Consider the following 22208-nt stretch of genomic DNA (forward strand, 5'->3'; position numbering starts at 1 on the left):
AGCAGACAGCGGGTTTCCTCTCTATATATCTATGTGGTCCGTAACCATATGTCTGATGCCATATAATCATAAATAAAATGTGTTGAGTGCGTTGTTAAATAAAACATTTCCTTCCTTCCTTCTTTTAGTTGCTCTGTTAGTCGAAAACATTTTACAATGGCAACACACTCACGACAGACCCTTTAAGACATTAATTACAAAACTGATGATATCGGCCGACACATGTATAGCTGCCAGGATGTGCGTTTACTTTATAAAGTAGGAAGAAATGCTTTTTTGAACAATGCGTTCCACACATTTTTGTTTATCGTTATATGGGGTTGGACTTGCTTGAGTAGGGAGGGGTTTCAACCCCCAAATCCCTTCTCCTGCACACGTCTGCATCATAGAACTTGTTTTAGCGCAACAGAAGTGGCTGCTATTTAATCTCAGGGATTCTCGAATTTTTATAAAATCCACTAGCCATTGGATCAGTAATTTACTAGCTAACGATTAAAAATTCACTAGCCCTACTTTACTTTAAATTAATACAATTTTACTAAATAATAGTAATAATCAGATATGTCACCTAAAGCTTAAAAATACTAACATTGTGGGTTGGGTTGGGGGCATGATATTCATATTTACAAAATAAACTTTTAACTGCAACATTTGACAATTTTTTTCACAAGCCATTGGGAATGGCCAGAGGTGGATCTAGGGGGGGCCCAGGGGCCCGGCCCCCTCCCCCTAGTTATAATTTTATTATATATTAATTTATTTATTTTTTACGATCCCCTCCAAACCTCCCCCAAAGTTCCCTTGGCATTTCCACCTCATGTCACTGCTCCCTCCCTCCCAATGGATTTTCTGCTTTACCACTTTTGGGGACCAGGAACGTTTTTTTTCTCTTGCATAATATAGATCTCATCATATACATTGCTTTCATGGCTGTACCAACTTTTAATTGCTTCCAACAGTCCTGCAGTCAGAATGTTTGTGAGTGCTTGGCATCCTGAACAGTCACTGATGTATGGTTATTAATAAACATTAACCCAAGCTGCTGGACAAGCTGTTGAAATTAGTGACAGCTGGTCTCTCTAAACATATAAACCAACAAATTGGATGAACAGCAAAGGGATGTTTGTTTAACAATACTGTAGCACACTTTAAACTCTGTGTCTAATCTGCAACAATATGAGACAACCGTTCTGCCAAAGTATATTATTAAAGTAAATATTTCACGCCTCTTATTATGTGGTAAATTGTACAGACCAAAGGATTTTGTCCTGCCTTTAATAATACAGTTGATATCAGTTCTGCTTTTGACTTAATGAAACTGGGATTGCTAATTAGCGATTAACACCACAAACATGTTTTACATCTATCACACTATTTTTTAAATTTCTTATATCTTTTGCTAGTCGAAAGTAATATTGTTTTGTATTTTTTATACTTTATTTTCAAAAGTGGCCTATTTTTGTGTTACTTACTTGAAATTACATTGTGCATGAATTTCTATTGACGACTTTGGCTGTGTTTTCCCCCACAGACGGTCACCTACATGTATATAATTATTGTGACAATGGCACAAACAGTAAGGAAGGAAGGAAAGAAATGTTTTATTTAACGACGCACTCAACACATTTTATTTACGGTTAAATGGCGTCAGACATATGGTTAAGGACCACACAGATATTGAGGGAGGAAACCCGCTATCACCACTTCATGGGCTACTCTTTTCAATTAGCAGCAAGGGATCTTTTTATATGCACCATCCAATATACAGGAGAGCACATACCACAGCCTTTGATGTACCAGTCATTGTGCACTAGCTGGAGTAAGAAATAGCCCAATGAGCCCACTGACAGGGATCGATCTCAAACCGACCTCGCATCAAGCGAGCGCTTTACCACTGGGCTACATCTCGCCCACAAACAGTTAAAGAGGAAACCAGCTGCCGCCACATTTGGCTATTCATAATGAATATCAGCTTGATAGACAGACAGCAAATATACCAGTAATTATGCATATAGTATTCAGGTCTTCTAGAATTTTTACAAAATGCAAAAGCCATTGGATCAGCAATTTAAAACATTTACTAGCCTTGATTAAAAATTTACTTGTCCTACTTTACTTAATACAATTTTACTAATAGTAATAATTGGATATGTTACCTAAAGAGATTAAAAACACAAAGATTAGGGGAACGGGTGTGGGGGCAGCATATTCATATTTACAAAGTTGACTTAAATGCAGCATTTGACAACTTTTTCACTAGCCGTTGGGCATGGCAATAGTAGTTATTTACTAGCCTAACACTGAATATCACTAGCCATGGCAGTGGGGCTACCATAATCTAGAAGCCCTAATAATATAGTGTTCTGGGGAATGGCACTATTCCTATAGATGCATAGGCAGAATGTTGCCCAGTGGTAAAGCACCCACCTGATGCACAGTCTGTTTAGAATTGATTCCCATCATTGGGCCATTTTTTGTTACAGTCAGTGCTCCATAACTGGTATATCAAAGGCCATGGTATGTGCTATCCTGTCTGTGGGATGGTGCATATAAAAGATCCCTTGTTACTAATTGAAAAATGAAGCAGATTTTCTCTCTAAAATGGTAAGTCAGAATTACTAAATGTTTGACATCCAATAGCCGATGATTAATAAATCAATGTGCTCTGGTGGTGTTGTTGAATATAACAAATGTTTAACTTTGTCCTGTCATGTGGCAGTCTTCCTATATGTGAAACACCTGACAGACATTTGTACAAACAATCAAAACCTTGCCAAAAATTCCCTTTTGACTCTGCGTTGTGCAGATAGGATTTTGATCATGGTAACTGTTTTATTATTTAGATTTGATTAACCAGTCATGGGACTTTGGTTGTAATGAGAAAACCCAATGGGTCCATACTCGAAGAGTTAAAACTTTGTTTTGTTTAACGACACCACAAGAGCATGTTGATTTATTGATCATCGGCTATTGGATGTCAAACATTTGGTAATTTTGACAGTTGTAGAGAAGAAACCCACTAAATGCAAGGGATCTACCATGGCTTTCGATATACCAGTTGTGGTGCCATGATTGGGATTGGAAATAACCTGATGGGCCTACCAACGGGGATTGATCCCAAACTGATAGCACAGCAAGCGAGCACTTTACCTGCCGCTACCCGAAAATTAACAGATGCTCTACAACTGAACTGCTGCATCCTGTCCCCACAAGATGGAAAGTACTTAATGGGTGGTCTGCATTGGATTTCTTTTCCCAATATCTTGCAATATGTCAATTCTGATCCTTTGGGCAGAACGTAGCCCAGTGGTAAAGTGCTAGGATCGATCCCGTTGGTGGGCTCATTGGGCTATTTCTCATTCCAGCCAGCACTATCCTGTCTATGAGAATGTTCATATAAAAGATCCCTTGCTACTTGTGGGAAATTACCAAATGTTTGACATCCAATAGCCGATGGTGAAAAAAAATCAATATGTTTCAGTGGTGTCGTTAAACAAAACAATCTAACTTTGACCTCAGGCGAACGCTCTATCCACTGGTCTAGATCCTGCCCCTCTAGGTCTTTTTAACAATGTTACTAACAGCTGTTGAAGAGTCATGGAGATTCTCAGGGTGCAACTGCCCCCCCCCCCCAAACTCTCAGGGTACGGCCCTGATGGGTAGTCAGAAATGCATTTCCGTTTATTTCAATTGAATTAAAGCTTCACAATTTCAATGGTTTTGATGCGAAATGTTATGAGGTCAGTATGCTTTTACTTGTGATTATTTCAATTGAATTAAAGCTTCACAATTTCAATGGTTTTGATCCGAAATGTTATGAGGTCAGTATGTTTGTACTTGTGATTATTTCAACTGAATTAAAGCTTCACAATTTCAATGGTTTTGATCCGAAATGTTATGAGGTCAGTATGTTTGTACTTGTGATTATTTTTGGGCACAACGTTTATCACTTTGTCAGATCTTGCAATGATAACAGATTGGTGGGCGTGATTAATTGCTCCTCTAACACAGATTATGGACAGCCATTCAAGATATTACCATATTGAGCATTGATATAAATGTATTAATTCAGCATTATTATTATTATTATTATTATTATTATTATTTAAATTAACATGCTAAGGGGAGGTGAAAATGACTCATTGAACTGGGGAGGGATGTAGCCCAGTGGTACAGCGCTCGCTCAATGCGTGGTCGGTGTGGGATCAATCCCAGTCGGTGGGCTCATTGGGCTATTTTTCATTCTAGCCAGTGCACCACGACTGGCATGTCAAAGGCCGTGGTATTTACTACCTTATCTGGGGATGGTGCATTTAAAAGATCCCTTGCTGCTAATCCAAAAGAGTAGCCCATGAAGTGGCGACAGCAGGTTTCCTCTCTCAATATCTGTATGTCTGACGCCACATAACCATAAATAAATGTGTTGAGTGCGTCGTTAAATAAAAGCATTTCTTTATTTCTTTCTCATTGAACTAGTATTATGGGAGTAATGAGGAGCCAGAGTGAGAGCTTCCCTTATCCTGTTAAGTCTGGAATTTGATGCAATTTAAAGCCCTGGGGGAAAAAAATGTATATTGAGATGTTCTATAAAACACACTCTTTTCTTTAAACAATCAAGCCTACCTTTAAGTGATGTGAACAGACTCTCATACAAATCGTAGGTGTTTATAAAGTAGTCTTGAAGCTGCCTGGAAACAAATTGAAAGAAAATGTATTAATAATATTCACAAATATATATATATATACAGTCAAACCTGCCTTCGCGGCCACCTCCATATGGCGGCGCCACCTGTCCATGGCGGCCACCCTGAGGTCCCCCCAATGAATTTTACTATATATTTTACCTCTATATGGCAACCACCTGCTCAACACGGCCAGCGGCCACACTTTTGTCATAAAAAAGTGAAAATGAACCTGCTATCGCGGCCACAATTGTTTTTTAGTGCAAGTTAGAAAGAAATGTCGGCAATCGTAAAAAAGAACGTAAGATGTTTTTGTTGATGTAACCAATTGGCTTGATAAACAGCGGTCCTTTAAAGGTCGTCAGTCGCTTAGCTGTGTTCGTTAATTAACAAGTGTTTTTAATCTGGATTAACAGTGCGATGTACTAGTCATCGGCGGGGGTCATTAAACGCAGTTGATAAGAGGGTATCTAGCCTAAAACAACTTGAGTTAAACGTGTCAACTCTAGAAGGAATTAAATACTGCTGCAGTTTATTTCTGATATTTATTTTCAAAATGCCACCTAAATAGTTCTATTGCAACATACGTGTAATTGTTTTTAAAAATTCGGACTTATATATGACCTGCATACGGCGGCCACCTCTCTATGGCGGCCACTTTTGTCATGTCCCACGAATGGCTGCCATAGACAGGTTCGACTGTATATATAAAAAAAAAATTTGACACATAGGAAACCAATTTGATTTTCGATCACCTGTTACAACATGTATTTCATGTGTGAAAAAAAAGACAAGAAGGGTTACACAAAACTAGACTTAAATGCCAGGCAAACAAAATAATTGGTCTTCAATTTCAGAAGCAAAAGTAAATTAAAGTTTGTTTTATTTAACAACGCCATTAGAGCACATTGATTTCTGTCACCACATAGGCTACTCTTTTATGATATGCAGCAAGGGATCTTTGTTGAACCAATTATGGATCACTGGTCAGTGCAAGTGATTTACACCTACCCATTGAGCCTTGCGGAGCACTCATTCAGGGTTTAGAGTTGGTATCTGGATTAAAAATCCCATGCCTTGACTGAGATCCGAACCCAGTACCTACCAGCCTGTAGTCCGATGGCTTAACCACTGCACCACCGAGGACGGTTTTTCAGAAGCAATAAAGATGTGCTTCTCATTTCATACCATCTCCAAATTCTCTCTCACACACACACACTTAGAAATAAATTTTCTAGGATTTTTTTTTTGGTGTGGGAGAGCATAACTTTACAAGACCATCCCTCAATTCTTGATAAAAGTGACACAATATTGCATGTACTTACTGCTTGGTACATCTGGACAGGTCCAGTGGTTTGAGTGATGATGTCAAAGTGGCACAATATTGCATGTACTTACTGCTTGGTACATCTGGACAGGTCCAGTGGTTTGAGTGATGTAAAAGTCACACAATATTGCACGTACTTACTGCTTGGTACATCTGGACAGGTCAAGTGGTTTGAGTGATGATGTCAAAGTGACACAATATTGCATGTACTTACTGCTTGGTACATCTTGACAGGTCCAGTGGTTTGAGTGATGTAAAAGTGGCAAAATATTGCATGTACTTGCTGCTTGGTACATCTGGACAGACCCAGTGGTTTGAGTGATGATGTCAAAGTGACACAATATTGCATGTACTTACTGCTTGGTACATCTGGACAGGTCCAGTGGTTTGAGTGATGATGTCAAAGTGACACAATATTGCATGTACTTACTGCTTGGTACATCTGGACAGGTCCAGTGGTTTGAGTGATGATGTCAAAGTGACACAATATTGCATGTACTTACTGCTTGGTACATCTGGACAGGTCCAGTGGTTTGAGTGATGTCAAAGTGACACAATATTGCATGTACTTGCTGCTTGGTACATCTGGACAGGTCAAGTGGTTTGAGTGATGATGTCAAAGTGACACAATATTGCATGTACTTACTGCTTGGTACATCTGGACAGGTCCAGTGGTTTGAGTGATGATGTAAAAGTGACACAATATTGCATGTACTTACTGCTTGGTACATCTGGACAGGTCCAGTGGTTTGAGTGATGTCAAAGTGGCACAATATTGCATGTACTTACTGCTTGGTACATCTGGACAGGTCCAGTGGTTTGAGTGATGATGTAAAAGTGACACAATATTGCATGTACTTACTGCTTGGTACATCTGGACAGGTCCAGTGGTTTGAGTGATGATGTCAAAGTCACACAATATTGCATGTACTTACTGCTTGGTACATCTGGACAGGTCCAGTGGTTTGAGTGATGTAAAAGTGACACAATATTGCATGTACTTACTGCTTGGTACATCTGGACAGGTCCAGTGGTTTGAGTGATGATGTAAAAGTGACACAATATTGCATGTACTTACTGCTTGGTACATCTGGACAGGTCCAGTGGTTTGAGTGATGATGTCAAAGTGACACAATATTGCATGTACTTACTGCTTGGTACATCTGGACAGGTCCAGTGGTTTGAGTGATGTAAAAGTGACACAATATTGCATGTACTTACTGCTTGGTACATCTGGACAGGTCCAGTGGTTTGAGTGATGTAAAAGTGACACACAATATTGCATGTACAGTGGTTTACTGCTTGGTACATCTGGACAGGTCCAGTGGTTTGAGTGATGAAAGTGACACAATATTGCATGTACTTAGTGACACAATATTGCATGTACTTACAATATTGCATGTACTTACTGCTTGATACATCTGGACAGGTCCAGTGGTTTGAGTGATGTAAAAGTGACACAATATTGCATGTACTTACTGCTTGGTACATCTGGACAGGTCCAGTGGTTTGAGTGATGTCAAAGTGGCACAATATTGCATGTACTTACTGCCTGGTACATCTGGACAGGTCCAGTGGTTTGAGTGATGATGTAAAAGTGACACAATATTGCATGTACTGCATGGTACATCTGGACAGGTCCAGTGGTTTGAGTGATGATGTAAAAGTGACACAATATTGCATGTACTGCTTGGTACATCTGGACAGGTCCAGTGGTTTGAGTGATGATGTCAAAGTGACACAATATTGCATGTACTTACTGCTTGGTACATCTGGACAGGTCCAGTGGTTTGAGTGATGATGTCAAAGTGACACAATATTGCATGTACTTACAGGGTTCGAACTGAAAATGACGACGGGCGACTGAAAACCCACAGTAAGGTTGCCCTGACTAACAATACCACAAATGTATTGACAGTGACAGTGGGGAGTCACAGTGGCATGTCTGTTATTTCTTTAAAGAGTGGGTTGGTTGAGTGCAGGAAAATACTCAAAATAAATGTTTTCTCTTATAATCTGTTGCAATATTGTAGTTTTTTTAGAAAATATTATTCAGGCAAGTGAAAATAGAACCGGGCAAGTTAAAGTGCTGTCACCACTTGCCCGGATGGCAATTCAAAAAAAAAGTTAAGTGCAGACACTGTACTTACTGCTTGGTACATCTGGACAGGTCCAGTGGTTTGAGTGATGTAAATGTTAGCTGACCGGTGAGGATTTTGGTCAACATGTTGCAAATGTTTTAAAAAGTGACGATACAGCAAATGATGGAAGTCTGAAATCAAGAAGAAGAAAAGTATTACATGTAATATCAAGTAAAAAATAATTTCAAAGATGAAGCGTAAAACTGACAGAAGCTTGAAACTATAAGACAATCCTGTTTCAAACATGAAATATAAACACACGGAGACACAAACACATACACATAAGACACAAACACACACATACACATAAAGACACACACACACACACACACACACACCAAACGACACACACTAACACAGACAACACACGTACGACACACAAATTCAAAACCCAGAGTTAGTAATTTTCCTGTTTCGACTCCATGCACTCTGCTTTCAGAATACCTAAGCCAAAGTCCAACATCCAATAGCTGTAGCTTGATTACTAAATCAATTTGCTCTAATGGTGTTGTTAAAGAAACTATTTAAATGCCATGTCTCACAGGTATCTGCAGAAGCAGGTTTACACACACACACACACACACACACACACACACACACACACACACACACACACACACACACACACACACACACACACACACACACACACACACACAACACAAACACAACCTTTCTCTCTCTCCTCTCTCTTGTAAATTGGATTTGGTGGGCTTAACGTCCGAGTGGTTTGCTTAGTTGAGGCTAGTTGACGTCAGACTCCATAGTAAGATTAGGGGCGAAATCTACAGCATCAGGTGTTGAAGCAAATATTCCCTGCTGTGGAAATACAGGCAGTTTCATCTACCAGTAAAAAAAATCAAATTGTTGAATTTTCAAAACTTAACTTGCATCCAATACTGCTGAAAACAATTAACCCATATGTAGCATGACAGTTTACAATCATATCACACTCGTCGAGCAAGCGTGACTCATGAAATATGATTGCCAACATCACTCGATGAAATATAAATCATATTTGACAAAAAAAACATGAAATATCCTCTATCTATCTATATATATGTCTGAATGATGAAATGCTTGACTTTCAATAGCCGATGATTAATAAATCATTGTGCTCTAATGGTGTCTTTAAACAAAACAAACGTTTAACTGTTGCATACTGCTATTAGTTTAATGTACATTACAGGCCTCTAAGAATCGAATATTTGCATAAACCATTTATGGTTATACAAAAAAAAAATTCAGGTAACCCATTTAATTTTTAGGTAACCCATCATGAACATGTAAATGATGTCATAAATTCAATGTGTGAATGAAAAATGGGTTACACAAACACAAGCGGCTCGCTGATAAGTTATGTGTGACATAACACTGTATAAACCATGTAACTATAATTATATGAATTGAAAAATTGTACTCATTTCAGACAATAAAATATATACTGAACAAAAAAAGAAACTTCAGATTTGTACATATAGTATTTGTTGTGTTAAAGAATTCATTGTGTAATGTAATTATATAGGTAGTATTAGCCTTGAGCTGTATTATGATTCATGAATTTTATCGATTATTTTTGCACTGTTAATCGTCGACAACGTGTATTCAATTTGCACGTGCATGCATGGTTCGACATGTCCCGTGTAGTATTCGGTCAATTTGTTTTACTTGTCTTACTAACATTGTTGTCAAGTGAACGAAAACGCTTCAAAATTTGTAAAACAATTAACGTTTTTTACATTGTAGCATTTTTAGTATGCCAAGAACACCCAATAATTTACGCGAAAGGGCGATTAGCATGCTTCATGCTGGCATGTCGACAGAAGACGTTGCAAGGCATGTTGTGAGTTCTAGTCGAGCGATACAAAATCTTCAAGTAAGATTTCCAACGACAGGAAGCACCAACGACTTGCCACGTCGTGGACGTCCACGTGTTACAACGCGTGGTCAAGACCGCTATATCATGAACACGCATTTGCACAATCGATTCCAAACTGCTACTGCTACTGCTGCTAACACACCTGGGCTTCATAATAACCAAATCAGTGGGCAAACTGTTCGTAATCGTCTGCGGGAGAACCGTTTTAAGGCAACGTCATCATCTAAATCGTCTTAATTGGGCACGTGTACACACTCGTTGGATATGGCGACGCTGGAATACTGTTCTTTTTTTGGATGAATCCAGATTTTCTTTACAACGTGGTGATGGCAGGGTGCGCGTCTACCGTAGGAGAAAGGAACGCTATGCTGACTGTTGTATTCTTGAATGAGATCGTTTCGGGGGTGGGGGTTGTGTCATGGTCTGGGCAGCCATTGCCCATGGTTATTGTTCACCACTAGTCGTCATTGATGGCAATTTAAATGCTCAACGTTACCACGATGACATTCTCGCTCATCACGTCATTCCTGTTCCATAATAATGCCAACATCTCAATTTTTTAGCATGATAATGCCACCTCTCATACAACTAGAGACACTGTAAATTTTCTTAGGACAAATAACATTGATTTCCCGCTAAAAGTCCTGATCTCAACCCCATCGAACATGTCTGGGATAGTCTGGACAGACGATTGAGGCGTCGTCCCAACCCACTGGCTAATGTCAACGAACTTCGTCAAGCGCTCATTCAGGAATGGAACAATATTCCACAGGCAGAAATCAGCAGAAATCAACACGTTAGTCAATTCTATGCACATGTGATGCACTACAGTGGTCAATTCAAGAACTGGTCATACCCATTATTAAGTGGGTGGGTTTTTTTTTAACCCCTACCACACTTGGTCAAAATCTCTCCCAGTTTCTGTTAACCTATGGCCATGATTTTTGCACCAAACGATGCATCATGGAACACTCTTTAAATGCATATATAACAATTATTCCCCCGGTTTGTTTTCATCAAGTTATGTTCAAGCAAAGTTAGCTGAAGTTTCTTATTTTGTTCAGTATATATGACTCACAGGACTGTTTGTTGTGTCTTTGTTTTGTTTTCATATATTTCTTGGTTAAATTTGTTACACATCTGAACTGTATATTTATCTACACAATTTATGGTCAATATTTGTTTCAAAGTTGTTGAGATGTTCACAAATTCCAGGTAAAATGTCAGGTAAGCAATTAACATATTATTACTAATTTAGTTGTTGGGTAAGAGTCAAAGACCTTCTTTGTGTGGTAATCCTGCCAACAAGAACCAACATCACAGGTCCGACATTCATAAGATGTCTGCACACGTTTACCAGAAGCCTTATTGGTACAAACGACACAGTTCCTTCGTACATTACACGGGCCTAATTTTTCTGAAAAGTTTGGAACACCGGTTTTATTTTGATCAAAGCTATCACCACTCGAATCCAGTTTTCATCATCCACAGTGCCGATCGTTTCATTGTCTAATTCATTATCAGAACTGTCGATACTAGACCCATTTAAATTCTCGATATCGGATTCATGAAAACCATAAAAAGATCTGATTGAATCGTCGCTATCCGTATCGATAAATTGTCGGCCATTACGGTTACCTGTATTCATTTAGAAAGTAGAAAGTCGCTTGCTAATTTCAGGAAATACAACCATTGAAACGCCTATAATGGGTTTAGCCAATCACAAACTGCCTCTCGTGGATGCTTTGTTACACTATAACTGTCTTCTCATTACACCCCTTATAACTAATCCAATGGGAGAACGGTTTGCAACATACACTAGGAAAGCCACGATCGTGGCTCTCAGCAGTGAACCAGTTAATGAAACTATCACTCTCGTAATTTTCAGGTCTCATATGGCTCAATTCATGATGTCATTCCAACAGAGACATGAAAAGAAGGAAATGTTCTATTTAATGATGCACTCAACACATTTTATTTACGGTTATATGTTGTCAGACATATGGTCAAAGACCAAACAGATATACATGTATATACAGATATACATGTATAGAGAGGAAACCCCTGTCGCCACTTCATGGGCTACTCTTTTTCAATTAGCAGCAATCAATCTTTTATATGCACAACCCATAGACAGGATAGCACATACCACAGCCTTTGTTACACCAGTTGTAGAGCACTGGCTGGAACGAGAAATAGCCCAATAAGGCCACTGATTGGGATCGATCCTAGACCGACCGCACATCAAGCTTTACCACTGAAAATTTCAATATTTGAAAGCATTTTGTAACAAATATAACACAGGACTCAAACTCAAGAATCTGTTACCTACAGCAATTTTGAAATGTTTCTGGTAAAGGCAAAATTCTCACAGACAGCAATTTTGAGACTGACTATGGCAATTCTAAATTCGTAATTTTTGCATCAAATATAAACACCAAGAATGCAACAGACGGCAATAATTTTTATCCATCGGCAAAATTTTAAACTGCCATCAGCAGGAATTCATACTGCAACTATAGCAAAATGCTGTCGGTGTTGTTGTTAAGTTCGAGCCCTGTTTGTTTTATTTACTGACATCACTAGAGCACATTGATTTATTAATCATCGGCTAATGGATGTCAAACATATGGTCATTTTAAATATTAACAGTCAGAGAGGAAACCCACTACATTTTTCCATTAGTAGCAAGGGATGTTTTATATGCACCATCCCAGACAGGACAGCACATACCACAGCCTTTGATATACCAGTCGTGGTGCACTGGCTGTGATGAGAAATAGCCCAATGGACACACCGACGGGGATCGATCCCAGACCGACCACACATCCAAGCCCTGTAACAGTTCAAGTTATTTATATGGGCCAGCAATAATTATTCTTCAGATGAATGTAGGTATATAGCAAAATATTACTAAACAAATTTGGGAAAAAAACCATTTGGAAAATTACATCTAGCATTAAAAACATTTCAAAAAATCTATTTTTGAATTTTCAATTTTGATCCTTAATATGTATGTAGTCAAAATAAGAAGTTTTATCTGTGGTCCAAATACTGTTATCACAAGCAGCTTTTGCACTTCAACATCACCATGAGCCATGGGCGTAGGCTGGGGGGGTTCGGGGGGTTCGGACGAACCCCCCCGCTGAAGCAAATGGTCCGCTTTCAGAAGTAAAATATTACTATTTTTTTTTTTTTTTTTTTTTAATTATTATTAAATTTTGTTTAACACAGTGCTGTATATGGCTCTATATTCATATAGGCGTCCATGCGTGCCCGTCGCTTGTTATTACATAGTTTTATTTTGTTATAAAATAATGTAGTACACCGAGCTCATGTTAAGCTTTCGAAATGTATGGTCATCAACAAGGATATGACGTCAGACGTTGACGAAAATATGATCCAAAGACATAGAAGCCTGGTGATTTCGAATTCCAAACGTAAGTACTTGCAAATGACACAGCCCAACTACATGTACCTATATGCACTAGTAGCGGCAGTATACTTATTTCAGTTGTTTTCCAGCCTAATTTTGTTTTGTTCAAAGGATAAGGAACATACACACTCGTTTTCAATATTTGATGCGCAAGCCAAAAATTAAAGCCGCATTATCGCCCAACCATACTATCCAAAGACATCTTATCTGCTCAGTGGTGTAGGAAGGTGATTTCCAAACGTAAGTAGGCCTACTTGCAACAGATATTCCCCCAACTATCAATATGCACTTAGACTAGTAGATATAGTATACTTATTTCAGTTGTTTTCCGGCCTAATAAATTGTTTTGTTCAAAGGATAAGGAACATACATGTAGCACTCTATTTTGAATATGTGACACGCAAGCCAAAATTAAAGTCGCATATCGCCTAACCATGTTATCCAAAGACAGTGCTCCACAACTAGTTAACGAAGGTCATGGTATGTGTTATCCTGTCTGTGGGATGTGCATACAAAAGAGCCCTTGCTGCTAATCGGAAAGAGTAGCCTATGTGTAAACATAATTATGGTCCTTGACCATATGTCCGACGCCATATAACCGTAAATAAAATGTGTTTAGTGTGTCATTAAATAAAACATCGGCAGTGTCGTACCGGATATACGTTTTTTCATTGGTTCGTATCGATAATTTGATGTAATTTTAGTAAGCGACGCCAGCTTCTCTGATAGCACAGTGCATTTTACTTCATAAACATGTTGGTAATAAATAAAATACCGCACTCATTTCACTAGATATCATTAATTTTAGAAAACTCATGAACTTCCCAAAGTATCTGACCTCACTTTCGTTCGGTTAGATACCTTTGGGAACTTCATTCGTTTCGTAAAAATGATATCTAGGGAAAACCTGTTTAGTACTCTCTTGCTCACTCTCTTTTCCCCCATCTCCCTCTATCTCATGCATACGTGTCCACACACACACACACACACATACACACTTGACATTGACAACTTACCTTAAGCTTAAAATGTCCAGTACTCATGGCGACTGTCATTTTAGAGTAGGCCTACACGATAGGTTTTATTAGCGAACAAACAAGAGCTTTTTAAAATAATTTTTGTGGTCATATTTTACTGTAGGAAACATGCTAACAATGTAACTTTAAATAAAACAGTAGAGCTAGTGTTGTTGCCTAGTTAGGCCTCGCATTATTGATAATATATACTGTAGTTCAACTCGAACCTTTGATCGTTGTACTCCGTTTTGAATTACGTATGCAACTTTCTATTCCAATCCAATACAATGGAATAAATGAAAGTATAACTTAGTGTGGTTTTAAATTGTTTGCAGCAAACATTCGAGATGGGCAGGCCAGAGAAAAGAAAACAGGAACTGAAAATTGCATCCAAGAGATGTCAATCCCTGGATAAATTCTTTAACAATAAACGACCACGACCAAGAGAAGGGCAAACCCAACAGGCACCACGAGAAGAACGCCCGACTCCTGACGAAAAAAAGTAATCCATCAGAATCGCCATCAGGGTCTGCTAGCGAAGGATACAAAGAAGAATCCCAAACCAAGACACCTACTGCAACAATTAACGATATTGGACATATCATTACTGCAACAATGTCAGTACTAGATATTAAAAAAGCAATTGAAGGACTCTCTGATGGAGAAAAATATACACTAATCAAACACCATAGCCAGCCGTCCGAAACATATACATTTCCTATAATATATGTTGGTGGCTGTAACCGCAGTTTTAAACTCAGCTGGTTGAAGGAATATCAATGGTTAGTTTATAGCCAAAAACTCGATGGTGCCTTTTGCATCATGTGTTCACTTTTCTGTATGAATCGAGAAGGGAAAGGGCAATTTGTCAATCGGCCATTTATAAATTGGCAAAAGAAGTCCGAAAAGTGCAAAAGCCACGAAAGCAACGAGTACCACCAAGAGGCAATGCAAATTGCAGACACGTTCATCAAAAGTATTGAAAATCCTAATGCCACTATTCCAATTTTGATGGAAAACAATAGGTCAAAGAACATTGACAAAAACCGAGAAATACTTCGATGCATTGCAGAAGCAATTGTGTATTGTGGCAAGCAAGGTATAGCATTACGTGGGAAGAACGAACACTTGGAGGATGAGAAAAACAAACCCGGGAAATTTTCTCTCCTTGATCAAGGTACTGGCTAGGTATTGCTCAACCTTACATGAACATTTAATGGAGCCACAAATGAAATGTGTCACTTACTTGTCACCACAAACACAAAATGAGTTACTCGATGTTATAGGCAATCACATAATTCTCGGTGACCTTGTCCAAGAGATAAAGACAGCACAGTTCTATAGTATCATGGCGGATGAGGTGACATCTCATAACACTGAACAGCTGGCTCTGTGCGTCCGCTTCGTGGATTCAGATGAAAATATTAGGGAGGAGTTCATACAATTTTCAAAAGTGATTCGCACCACGGGTGAATATCTGGCCAATGAGATCATTCACATACTGGAAAACCTTGGTATACCATTGAAAGATATGCGTGGTCAAGGATATGATGGGGCGAGTAACATGTCATCTGGTCGAGTTGGCGTCCAGGCTAAAATCCGAGAGCATGCTCCATTAGCAACATATGTGCACTGTAGTGGCCATTGCTTAAATCTGGTTATAAGTCACGCCTGTAACATACCAGAAGTGCGTAACATGATCGACAAACTTAAGAACTGTTGCCTTTTTTTCCGAAATAGCCCAAAGAGAAATGAACTTCTTGAGTTGATTACAGCGATTAAAGTCGAGAACCAAACAAGGAGAAAAACTTTAATTGATCTCTGTCGGACCCGATGGGCGGAGCGCCAAAATGCCTACCAACACTTTTACCAGTGCTATTTCTTTATTGTTGATGCCCTACAGGTGATCGGCTACAAGATGCATCTTGAAGAATACAATGGTCTACATGAAGGTTTTGCAGAATTGTATTGGGATTGGAAAACACAGACCCGCAGTGATGCGCAGCAGTTGCTCACTGGTATAACAAGTTTTGGCTTTATTATAGTTTTCCTCACAGTCTACCAATATCTCTCACATCTTTCTGGACTTACTGTTCAGCTCCAAAGCTCCTCTCTGGATATTATTCATGCATATAATGCCGTGAACGATATTAAAGATATCTACAAGAAAGAGCGCCATGACGTTGACAGTAATTTCGAATCTGTAATTTTCAAACAGGCAGAGAGAATGGCAGCAAAAGTGGGTGTTGAGCCCAATAAGCCAAGGGTCAGTGGGAGACAGATATACCGTGCCAATAATGCTGCAAGTAGTACTGTACTGGAACACTACAAACTGAACTTGGCAATTCCTTTCTTGGATCATGTGTGTGAAAATTTAAACTCTAAGTTTTCTGGACTGGCTAAAACTGCAATTTCACTGCTAGGACTAGTACCATCTATACTTTGTGAAAACAACATGTCGATTGACGAAATCCTACGTATGTACAACGAGGATCTCCCATCACCCGAGGTGACCGACCTAGAATTGAAACGTTGGAAAATGCGATATGAAAATGTGTCACCTGAGAGGAGACCTTCTACTCCAGCTGCTGCGTTGAAGGATTGTGATGGAACCCATTTTCCTAACATAAAAACTCTTCTCAGGATCGCATGTACTATTCCAGCAACCTCCTGTGAGTGCGAACGAAGTGCAAGTTCATTAAGGCGTTTACATTCATATGCGAGGGCAACGATGGGGCAAGAACGCCTGTCTGCATTGGCACTCTTGCACATTCATTACGATAAGGAGATTGATCTTGACCGTGTCGTGAACGTGTTTGTACAATGTCATCCAAGGCGTCTTGAACTCTCATCGATAATTAAACCATAAACCAGTTACGATCTAGTAAGTGGAATTTCTGTGGTTTGTTGTTCGTTTGTATTGTTCTTTGGGTTTTTTAAAATATATAATTGTAATATATATATATATGTATACGTTGTGTGTGTGTATGTGTGTGTGTGTGTGTGTGTGTGTGTGTGTGTGTGTGTGTGTATGTGTGTGTGTGTGTGAACAAGGGTCCACTTGGTTCATATCCGAACCCCCCCATGACCAGGTCACGCTACGCCCCTGTGAGCTGTGAGATATTTTTAGCTGCCATTCCACTGAATATGTAATTATTTTGCATGTATAATCAGTTGAGTAAATATACATCTGCATCAAAATATTTGTAACATTTATTCCATTACAGAGAAAAATTATCATAATCGGTCTGGTTTAATACTGAAATTGCTTTTAAAGTTGATATCTTTGATCCATCCCCACATAGCTGAACATGTTCAACATCACATGTCACTTCCATTTGAATTTACAACAGAAATATCAGAAACATCTGTTATTATATTAAAACAATGGTGAACTTTATAGTATGACTCATATACTTAACACTACTATACTCTTCAAAAAAAGAAACGCAAAAGGGTACAAATGGGTTATAACTCCGATTTTATGTTTCCTACCGGTTCATGCTTTGTGAATATAAGGTCATTGCATGTCCCAAACACATTCCCACGGTTACATTCGATAAAACACAGCTACTGTACAATAAAGTTCCAAAATGTGAATATTCGCAAAAACGCAGCCACGTGCAAACCATGTCACCACTGCACGTGCGTTGTCTGCACGTGCAACATGAACACCGACAGTATAAAAGTGCAGGGTGTTCGCTTGCCTGGCCTCTGTATCTGGCCGACAGTTGACAATCCAGGACATGCCACGTCTCAGTGAACCGCAGAGAAACAATGCCATCGGCCGACTAGACGCAGGCGAATTCAGAACGGCCGTTGCCAGGGCATTCCATGTGTCCCCAAGCACCATCTCCAGACTGTGGGACCGTTACCAGCAACATGGATCAACACGTGACCTCCCTAGATCCGGTCGACCACGGGTCACTACCCCCGGGCAGGACCGCTACATCCGGGTACGCCACCTTCGGGAACGATTGACTACTGCCACCTCCACAGCCGCAGCAATACCAGGTTTGCGCAGGATATCCGACCAGACCGTACGGAACCGCCTACGTGAGGTAGGAATTCGTGCCAGACGTCCAGTTCGAGGTGTCATCTTAACACCACAACACTGTCGACTCCGACTGCAGTGGTGCCAGATTCATCGACAATGGCCTCAACTGCGATGGAGACAGGTGTGGTTCAGTGACGAGTCCCGATTTCTGCTCCGACGTCATGATGGAAGATGTCGCGTGTATAGGCGTCGTGGTGAACGTTATGCGGCAAACTGCGTGCAGGAAGTGGACAGATTCGGCGGGGGTAGTGTCATGGTGTGGGCAGCCATCTCACACATTGGCAGAACTGACCTGGTCCACGTGCAGGGCAACCTGAATGCACAGGGCTACATTGACCAGATCCTCCGGCCACACATCGTTCCAGTTATGGCCAACGCCAACGCAGTGTTCCAACATGACAACGCCAGGCCTCACACAGCACGTCTCACAACGGCTTTCCTACAGAACAACAACATTAATGTCCTTCCTTGGCCATCGATATCACCGGATTTGAACCCAATTGAGCATCTATGGGATGAGTTGGACCGACGCCTCCGACAGCGACAACCACAGCCCCAGACCCTGCCCGAGCTGGCAGCAGCCTTGCAGGCCGAGTGGGCCACCATCCCCCGGGACGTCATCCGTACTCTGGTTGCTTCAATGGGCAGGCGGTGCCAGGCAGTTGTCAACACACGCGGAGGCCACACCCGGTATTGACTCCAGATGACCTTGACCTTGGTGGTGTGTCCTATCACTTACTCACAATGGACTAGAGTGAATTGTGAACAATCCTGCAACATTTGGTAATTATCGGACTCACCATTCAATAATTAAATCAATTCTCCAAATGTTACGACAATGTGGTTTTGCGTTTCTTCTTTTGAAGAGTATATTATTATTAAAAATAAATTACTTTTCTAATAGTTACATTGCAGTTTTAGTGAGTTTTATATGTTGACCTTTTCTTTCTTTCTGCATTATTATGTTGGGATTTTCTTTTTAATAATATACAACCATGTTTGGTCCAGCAGGTTTAGAGACTGGGTCCAGTAGAATATTTAACTTGACGGACCAATGTCCAGCAGGAACTTCAGCCAATTTTGACCCCTGGTTAAGAAATGAAACATTTTTATTTCAAGGAAAACTATATTAACATGTAATTTATTGTGTTTTAAATACATAATGAAAATAATTAAAAACCAGATTTCAAAATGGTAGACAATAATTATAAATAAATAAATACAATACTTTGAACCAACTTTTCTTTCCATTTATTTCCACTTAAAGGGACAGACCTAGTTTCAGCCCATGAAAATTAACACTATATTTAGTTAATCTACAAACCTGTAACACAGCTGGACAAAGTTACAATTCAGTGAAAAATGACTAAAACAGTACTCTGTAATTGTTACCTCTCAGATGCATGTGCATTTTTAAAAATATGAGAAATGCATTTTGTGATATTAAAAACACCAGGATGATCAAAAACACTTCGAATGTACGGAAATCGATAATCAAAAATGGCTTTAATAGTCTTAGTGTTTAAAATCTAGGGTATGTCCCTTTAAGCACACCGTCCTGGGCATAGACCTCAGGACAGGGGTGGGACGTAGCCTGGTAGTTATGTGTTCACCTGATGTGTAGTTAGTAGAGAATCGATCCCAGTCATTACCTGGGCCCCATTAGGCTATTTCTCATTCTCAGGGCAGGGGTGGGACGTAGTCTGGTAGTTATGTGTTCACCTGATGTGTAGTTAGTAGAGAATCGATCCCAGTCATTACCTGGGCCCCATTAGGCTATTTCTCATTCTCAGGGCAGGATTTAGCTCAGTCGGTCAAAGTGCTCGCTCGAGGCAACTGTGTTTGCAGGATCTAACCATCTTGGTAGATCCATTCACCTGATTGGGTTTTTCTCGTTCCAACCAGTGCACCACAATTGGTCAAAAGCTGTGGTATGTGCTTTCCTGTCTGTGGGAAAGTGTCTATAAAAGATCCTTTGCAGCATCAGGAAAAATGTAGCAAGTTTCCTCTGATGACTATGTGTCAGAATTACCAAATGCTTGACATCCAATAGCCGGTAATTAATTAATCAATGTGCTCTAGAGGTGTCGTTAAACAAAACAAGCTTTAATTTCTCATTCTTGTCAGTTCTCCACAACTGGTGCAACAAAGGTCATGAAATGTACTATTGTGTGTGCGATGATGTATATAACAGATCACTTGCTGCTTATCAAAAAGAGTAGCCCTTGCTGTTAATGGAAAAATGTAGTGGGTTTCCACTAAAAAATGTAAAAATTACCAAATGTTTGACATGTGATAGCTGATGATTAATAAATCAATGTACTCTAGTAGTGTCATTGAACAAAACAAACTTCAACTTTTTGTTACATACTGTATGATACAGCATTATTTTCTTTCATGATCCACGTCGGTGGGCCCATTGGACTATTCATCATTCCAGCCAATGCACCACGACTGGTATATCAAAGGCCGTGATATGTGTTATCCTGTCTGTGGGATGATGCATATAAAAGATCCCTTGATACTAATGGAAAAAAATAGTGGATTTTCTCTCTAGGACATCCAATGATTAATAAAATCAATGTGCTCTAGTGGTGTTGTTAAACAAAACAAACTTTTCTTTTTCTTTTTTTTAAAATTTCCTTTCAATAGCAATTATCCATCTTATTTTCCACCATTTAAATCCTAAAGCTATGTAATGTAGACGCACGCATGCAAGTCATCATCAGAAGTACAGTGTTATTTACTCCAGTGATTCTGCCATTTTACTAATGAACACTTTATACAATGTAAGTGAATTGATCGAGTCTTAATTGTGCTTTCCACCTTTAAGGCCAAAAATACCTGGAGATTGTGGAATGAAGCAATAGAATCCGATTAATGATATCAACTGGTTTCTCTGCGATAATAAAGTCAAAGTCGGTGTCCGTAATAAAAGCAAATATAAGAAGATTCAGTATTGAATTACTGGGCCAGGCATTAAAACTAATTAGTAACTTAATGCTACATGCATGTGTATTAGCGTCTCTGAAATTCCAGGTGTTTTGTAGAAAATACTATTTGCAGGAATACACATGTATACCCAGGATTTTTTGTTTATTGTTAAGGTCTTCTGATGAGACTAGTATATTAGATAATGAAATTCTCCATGATTATTAAAGTAATTCATAAGAACAGACTTAATTACACAAATATACTGAACAACAAAACAAACACAAATATATCTATATATAGTGAACTCCTAAACTGGACACACTCGGGACCAAGTAAAAAGTCCAGTTTTAAGAGGTATCCAGTTTATAGGGGTTCTCTTCTGCACATATATTTAAAAAGGGACAATAAAAAACATCTGGTTTTGAGGAAATTCTGAGTTACAGAGGGTCCGGTTTTAAGAGGTTTCACTGTGTATGTGTGTCTCATATATATATATATATATATATATATATATATATATATATATATATATATATATATATATATATATATATATATATATATACTCTTCAAAAAAAGAAACTTGACATTGGTAAAAATAATGCTATCGGGTTATTTTTAAAGAATCAAAAATACCGTAAAGACAATCAAGTAAGAGAGCGAATGGTGATGCAAAAACACTATAAAACATGTTTAATTAGCATAAATGTAGCCATAGTCAACATTTGTACTGAAA

General features: G+C 39.1%; 2 protein-coding genes across 3 annotated transcripts in view; one reads left to right on the plus strand and one right to left on the minus strand.

The window, feature by feature from the left end:
* LOC121375022 (ergothioneine biosynthesis protein 1-like) overlaps window positions 1–22208 on the minus strand; it is a 63960-nt gene that overhangs the window by 22211 nt on the left and 19541 nt on the right. Inside the window, exons 1-3 of one of the 2 annotated variants that reach the window (XM_041502220.1) lie at window positions 8524–8551; window positions 8160–8281; window positions 4624–4688 (exon numbers count right to left, since the gene is read on the minus strand). In XM_041502220.1, coding sequence (XP_041358154.1) covers window positions 4624–4688; window positions 8160–8236 — 142 coding nt within the window. In that variant the 5' untranslated portion in view covers window positions 8237–8281; window positions 8524–8551. Of the gene's footprint in view, window positions 1–4623; window positions 4689–8159; window positions 8282–8523; window positions 8552–22208 lie in introns of those variants that run through there. The other variant, XM_041502219.1, reaches the window with a different exon arrangement.
* Window positions 15830–17350, plus strand: LOC121374743 (52 kDa repressor of the inhibitor of the protein kinase-like). Its single transcript, XM_041501852.1, has one exon. The coding sequence runs from the start codon at window positions 15830–15832 to the stop codon at window positions 17348–17350; it is 1521 nt and encodes a 506-aa protein (XP_041357786.1).

The sequence above is a fragment of the Gigantopelta aegis genome, chromosome 6, assembly GCF_016097555.1.
Source record: "Gigantopelta aegis isolate Gae_Host chromosome 6, Gae_host_genome, whole genome shotgun sequence".
NCBI lineage: Eukaryota > Metazoa > Mollusca > Gastropoda > Neomphalida > Peltospiridae > Gigantopelta > Gigantopelta aegis.

Bases quoted from the DNA above. Each gene is read 5' to 3' on its own strand.
- LOC121374743 (XM_041501852.1), top strand. From the start codon at position 15,830: ATGGCGGATGAGGTGACATCTCATAACACTGAACAGCTGGCTCTGTGC.